Source organism: Haliaeetus leucocephalus, unplaced genomic scaffold (genome assembly GCF_000737465.1).
Source record: "Haliaeetus leucocephalus isolate CR32 unplaced genomic scaffold, Haliaeetus_leucocephalus-4.0 Scaffold162, whole genome shotgun sequence".
NCBI lineage: Eukaryota > Metazoa > Chordata > Aves > Accipitriformes > Accipitridae > Haliaeetus > Haliaeetus leucocephalus.
Genome location: NW_010972598.1, coordinates 10175729 through 10181764, shown reverse-complemented (window position 1 = coordinate 10181764; position 6036 = coordinate 10175729). Strand labels below are relative to the sequence as shown.

Below are 6036 nucleotides of genomic sequence, written 5' to 3'. Positions count from 1 at the left end.
CCCGCGGCCGCTTCCCTCGAGGAAGGGTCGAGCCGTGCGGGGTCGTGCCAGGGAGCCCATCGCCCGCCTGGCACACCGGGCACCGGGGCCAGGGCAGCTCTGGGAGGCCCAAGCGTCCCTGAGCGGTTTTTCCAAGGTTGCAGATGTCTCTGAGAACCTGGACTGGACCGTGCAGCCCTCATTTCCCCGTGGACAAATTCCAACAAAAACTAAGGTATTTGCAAAAAAAAAAAAAAAAAACAACACAACCAGGAGAGAGAAAGAGTCGGTCTGTTTCTTAAAGAGGTATCGCGCCTGGGAAACCTGGCTCCAGTCCTGCCAGGGAAGCAGAAGCTGTGCAACAGCAGCATCCACTGTTCCCCCCGCACCAGTGCCAGCCCCTCACCAAGCACCCTTTGCAAGAAAAGGGCATATGTCAAGCAGACCAGCAGCGTGTCAAGCCCGACAGCTTGCAGCCACAGCCACGCATCCTGCACGGAGACGAGCGGCAGACTCTTGGCACGGCACGGCTCGGCTGAGGAGACAGGACGGGAACACAGGCCAGCCCTGTTCACCACGGCGGGCAGGCACAGGCTGCTGCGCTCCCGAGGGCCTGCAAAGACTTGCTGCCCTCCGAAGCCGGGAGCTGGACGCGTTGAGGATGGCGGCTGTGAACCTACCCGGGGTGCCAGCGCAGGCGTGCAGGCTCTGCGGCTGCTCCGTGGGCAGAGCAGGGTGCCCCTCGGCACAAGCCAGGCAGAAGGGGCTGTCTCAGCCTCCACGCGCACAAGATCTGGCCGTCGAGCACCCACGCATCCACGTCCGAGGGAGCTCTCCTGAGCTCCCTCCTTCGGACCCGTACAAAGCGGTTACTGCAGCTGCCTTTTGCTTCAACAGCTTGTGCTGTTTAATACAGGAACTACACCTCATTGAGAGGTAAATGGAAGAGGCTCTGCAGCCTGGAAGCGTGAAGGAGCCACTTTCACCTGAGGGCCAACAGAAGAGAGAAGCCAGTTAGCACCGCTAATGAAGTGGAGAATTCAGCAGTAAACAAGAGAAATCTTCGCCATAAGGTGCCAGTAGCTGAATGAAAGAGGCAATTGGATGGAGCAGGCCCTCTCCTGCTGCTTGGGCTCGGGAAACAGTAGGAAAGCCCTGATCACTGTTTGCACCAAGAAACAGCTGCAAAATGGACTTCTCATCCCTTGGGAAATTCTGACAGCCTAGAATTTGCTTTTACCAAACTCAGTTTAGAAACACTGAAACATCTCGTTTTGAGAATGTAGAAAATACTGCAGTGTCCCAGTAGTGTGGTATAATGTGGTACGCAGAACAGGGCGCTGATCTGCTCAAGAATCTCTCAAGAACCTTTATTTGCACCCAAGTGTTACATCCTCAGGTATGAGTCTCTCGTCTGGAACGTGACCCCTGCTCATCTGGAGCACTCAGAACCAAAATGTGCAAGTAACTCTCCATTTTTGATTGCAAGATCATAAGAAAGTCCCTGCGCCTCTCCATTTTCAGAGCGGCAGTGGGCGTGTTTTACTTGGCAGTGCTATAATCCTTCTAGTCCAGGCTGAGTAGTGTGGCAGAAACATCGTAGGTAGGCAGGCACGAAGAGGACTTACTTAAGAAGTTCTTGGGGAGCTCTCCAAAGGCAACAGCAGTAACACTGCGGTAAAACTGCAGTCAGGATTCTGGTTATCCCCAGCTCAGCAAATACCACATGGAGCAAGGTGAATGTCCTGTCATGGTCACTCCAGAGATGTGTGCCACCACGTACGTGGAGCATCCTGCCCTGATTACTGGGCTGGCTGCAACCCTGACACACCGTACAGTTAGTCGCTGAGCTCAAAGGGCTGCCCGCCACGGTTCAGCACTCTTGATCCAAGCGGGAAAGCTACAAGACGGCATGCCTTGGCTGCTAAATCCATCCACACTCAAAGCCTGGACAGTTCTTGAACTCAGCCCAGGGAAGATCATTGCTGGCTCCTTTTTCTCTGCTGTATCTGATACCCACATTCACAGCAGCAGTGCCTGTATGGGAATCCAAGAGTGAATTGTAAACTGAAATACGATTGCCCAGAAGATCATTTTTCCTTAAAAAAAAAAGAGAAGGAAAAAAAAAAAAGAAAATAGCCAACAGCTCTGGTCTAGACCACTAAATTGCTTAATATACAGTGTAAGACCTCTTAAATAGCAGCTGCCCAAGAAGGGCTGCTCTTCCAACAAACCCCTTCCAAATTGGGCATTAACTTTTCTGAGTGAAGCCTGTGCAGCCATTTCCGTTCATAATTATGTAGCCCACTGCTTCTTAAATCTCTGCATAGTCTCTAATGTCATCATTTAACTTTGCTTTATAGCCATTTATTGCTGCCTCTCCCACAGGGGCTAACATATTCTTATTGAATAATGAGATGCTTTGCAACATGCACAATTTCGGCTATCCCCAGTCCTCTCCTACCCTTTCAAAAGCCCAGCCCAATTAACCGTGCTTATTTCTGGCTCCATTGTTCGTCCCCACAGCCTGCGGGACCACGGGCTCTGCCCCCCACCGCCACTCCCTCTGCTCGCTGCGGCTGCTCTCTTCCACATCCACCCACGGCGGGCACTCGGCATCGAAGGGACGGCTCGAGGCGGACATGTCCCCAAGCCATCGACACCCACCTCGCCTGTCCGCAGCCGTGCCCTCCTGCCCCTTCGTCCGCATTGCCCGCCAGGCAGTGCCACGGGGCCGGCAGGGCACGCTCTGCCCCCGCCACCCAGCGCTGGAATGTGCGTTTCCCTCCACGCCGCCCCGGGGAAACAGGCAGGCGTGGGATAATAGAATATATTAGCCCTGAGCCCATTCAGCCCCAGGCTCTTTACGAACAATGCCTGCTAACTGAGCTGATTTTTGCCAAATGACTGGCTTTCGTGCATGAGCAGCAAAGTGGAGCCCCCAAATAGTCCCACGCAACAATCGGGCAAGCGCTATTGCCCAGGGCCCATTGTTTTACTGCTGCGTTTGAGGGCATGGAGGAGTCATGGCCTTGCCTGCCCTGGCATTTCTTCCCCGGTTTCCCACCGCTGTGCTAGCCCCATCTCAGCCCCAACAGAGGCAGTCGTGATGGGGGCGACGAGACCGGCGATGAGGCATCCGCTGTCCCTGCCCCAAGCGGGGTGACACGAAAACCACCACCAGGGCTCCCGCTACCCCTTGGTGCCCGTGCCCCCACCGAGGAGGGGATGGAAAGTGCCAGTGGCGGCAGCCCACCCCCACGTCCCCGCACGGGGAGCCCACCGTGCCACCCCTGCGGTGGCGCGCGGGAGCAGAACAGCTCCTGGAAACCCCCCAGGGAATATTTGCTTTAGATTAGACACCCCCTCAGCCAGCTGAAGAGCTGATAGCCCCTGCCGGGGTCAGCCTGCTGAGGAGGATGTTAGTTTTGCCGTGTTTGCTTTCTGGTTTTCTCAGCGGATAGCTCCGAGGTTCCAATAACACGGATGCAGCCAGGAGCGTTCCCTCGCCCTGCGACACGGGAATCTGCAGGGGGAAGTTTTGCAGCTGTGGCGACCCGCTCTGCCACCCCCAGCCTGGTGCCCGGCACCACCTCGGCTGCAAAGGATGCTTAAACCGAGAGCCAGCCCGCAGCAGGGCCAGGATCAAGGCATGCAACAATTCCAGCCGATGTGTCCTGTTAGGGTGAAATTAGCACCATTAAACGCTATAACTAAACACAATCAACAAAGGGTTTACTAGCTGAGATAACATATAAAGAACTACAACAGCTAATGCCTTCAGCACTGCTGAAACTCTGACCGTCTGCCCCTAGTCCCAGGAGGGAACTGATGGCAAATATTTACAGGGGCTTATAAATATTTATCCTGTAATAACTTGCTGCATTACAGCACATTCTTCCTTATGAGGCTCCGCTTTGCCCTGGACCAGGTGCAGGCTGCTGAGAGGGTCTGCAGCATATATAAAGTTTGTCTGAATAACACACAGCGAGCGCTGGCGTTCAATAAAGTAGCCAGCAGCTGAGCTGCTTGCGTGAAATGCTCTGCAAGTCATTTCTTACCCAACAAAAGAAAAATGTGGCTGGGGAGCACAGGTGTGCAGGCACCTCGGTGTGGGTGCAAACCCCTTCTGTGTTGCCAGAGTAACCTGGGGAAGTGCTGCAAGTCACCGGGGAGCTATAAATCACACCACCGGGCCGATGTGATGGGGGCCTCAGCCCAGGAGCGGCCCCGCGGTGACTGAGCACACAGGGAACCTTGGCTGCTTTGGTGAGGACCCCAAAGGAAGGGAGCTGGAGACCGGCCCGCCACAAGGAAACGTCTCCTCAACACTTCTCGCTCTGTGGCAGTCCTCTCTCCAAGGAACCAACCTACCGCACCCCAAAATCACCGGAGATCACTGAGATCTGCTCTGCACACGGCAGTTGGGCAGCAGCTCCCCGCAATGCTGCACACGGAGGGCTCCTCTCCAGTGGCTGAATCCTGCAACATCAGCAGGAATCGCAGAGGGACCAGCCCATCACGGCTTTTCCTTTGGTCCTGCAGACCTGGCAGACCAAACCCCAAGGGGACCACAGGCTCCTTAACAGGGACCCCCATCAGTCACCGTGTGAGTATATGAATTATCGGGAGGGGTCCTGAGAGCTCACTGCATCTCTCAGCCTCGAAGGAAAGCCAGGCTGTTGGCTGGGGTTTCTGGGAGTTCTTCTTTGGACCCACCATAGGAAAAACTAGAAAATAAATGGGTTCGTAATTTTTCCCTGACTGTCCCCAAGTCTCTGCTTCTTACCAGCCCTCCTCTGTGCTGCGTACCGAAGTGCAGATGGCTCTGGTGCAGGTGTCCAGAGCGCAAGCCTGGAGCCGGCGATGCAGCAGCACCCCAGGAGTGCCAGCCGCCCATGCCAGGCGCTGCCCGTGCGGCACCACGCGACCAGCTGTGCGCAGCATCCCTTCCCCAACCTGCAGGGACGATTTCTAGCCCTGCCACGAGCACTGCACTCTCTTCATTTGCTGCCTGGTGCAAACTTGACTTGCCCAGCAGTGAAGAGAGCCTGGAACCAGCATTTTGTCGTGGTGTTGTTTCATTTGTCTGGAGGCCAGAAATTTATCTTCCCGCTAATATCTGTCCACTTATTTATTTATCTTTCTCATGCTTAATGATTTGCAAGAGCGTAAGCAGCCTGTGGTTTGGAAACCATGCGACAATCTCCGAGCAGCACCAGAGATGGAGTTCTGAACTACTTTCTAACACGGATAAATAAACAGCGTGGAAAGGCTCCATTGTGTATATTCTAGGTTGCTATTTTCTTAACCCTGTCTCATTAAGATGGATGGAGTTTCTGCTTATTAGTAATTTGGCAAGTTCCTCTTTGTGTACACTCTGCACTTCTCACTAATGACGCTTTGCTTCAGTGATTAACAAAAGAGACTTCCAACATAGTCAGTGAAAACACAGCCACGCACTTGGGGCACTGGGACGGAAACCCAATGTTCTGGAGATGCCATTTGTGGAAGACAAGAAACTGCAGGGAACCCAGAGAAGGAAAAGCTGCTGGTCATAAAACCTTTCCTGACATTCAAATAATTTTGACCTAAGGACATTGGTTCTTTGATTTACATCCACAATTGCAGAGCTGACAGAGCCTATAACAAAGTGATTCAGAGCCCTTACACTGCTGTTCCTAAAACACGTCCGATGGAGATGAAGCTGGCACTGCTACTGCCTGGATTTACAGCTGGCCATTAAAGTATGTTTACAAGCCTTTAGTACAGTGTACACATCTGGTAAATCATTGATTGAACAAATAGCTCCTGGAGTCATGCTCCCTCTGTCAACTTTTTCCACTGCTATGTTACCCAGCACAGAATCATCTGCTCCAGACCCTGTTTTCTCCAGCATCTGCCAGCACGCAGGCAGGCGTGTGTGCACGTGCCCGAGCAAGCAGCCGTGCACATACCTAGATTTGCACGTGTAGCCTGCATTGTCACTGGGTTCTAGATGCCATTGGACAAACACCTAACCCCCCCCCCCCCCCGACAAGTGCATTAAATCCTGGT

At 53.7% G+C, this 6036-nt stretch overlaps 1 protein-coding gene across 1 annotated transcript in view; it reads right to left on the bottom strand.

The window, feature by feature from the left end:
• The window catches only part of SFRP1 (secreted frizzled-related protein 1), a 20322-nt gene extending 17699 nt beyond the window's left edge, over positions 1-2623 (bottom strand). Inside the window, exons 1-2 of the mRNA XM_010562967.1 lie at positions 2470-2623; positions 386-514 (exon numbers count right to left, since the gene is read on the bottom strand). Coding sequence (XP_010561269.1) covers positions 386-514; positions 2470-2623 — 283 coding nt within the window. The remainder of the gene's footprint in view (positions 1-385; positions 515-2469) is intronic.
• Between the last annotated feature and the right edge of the window lie 3413 nt (positions 2624-6036).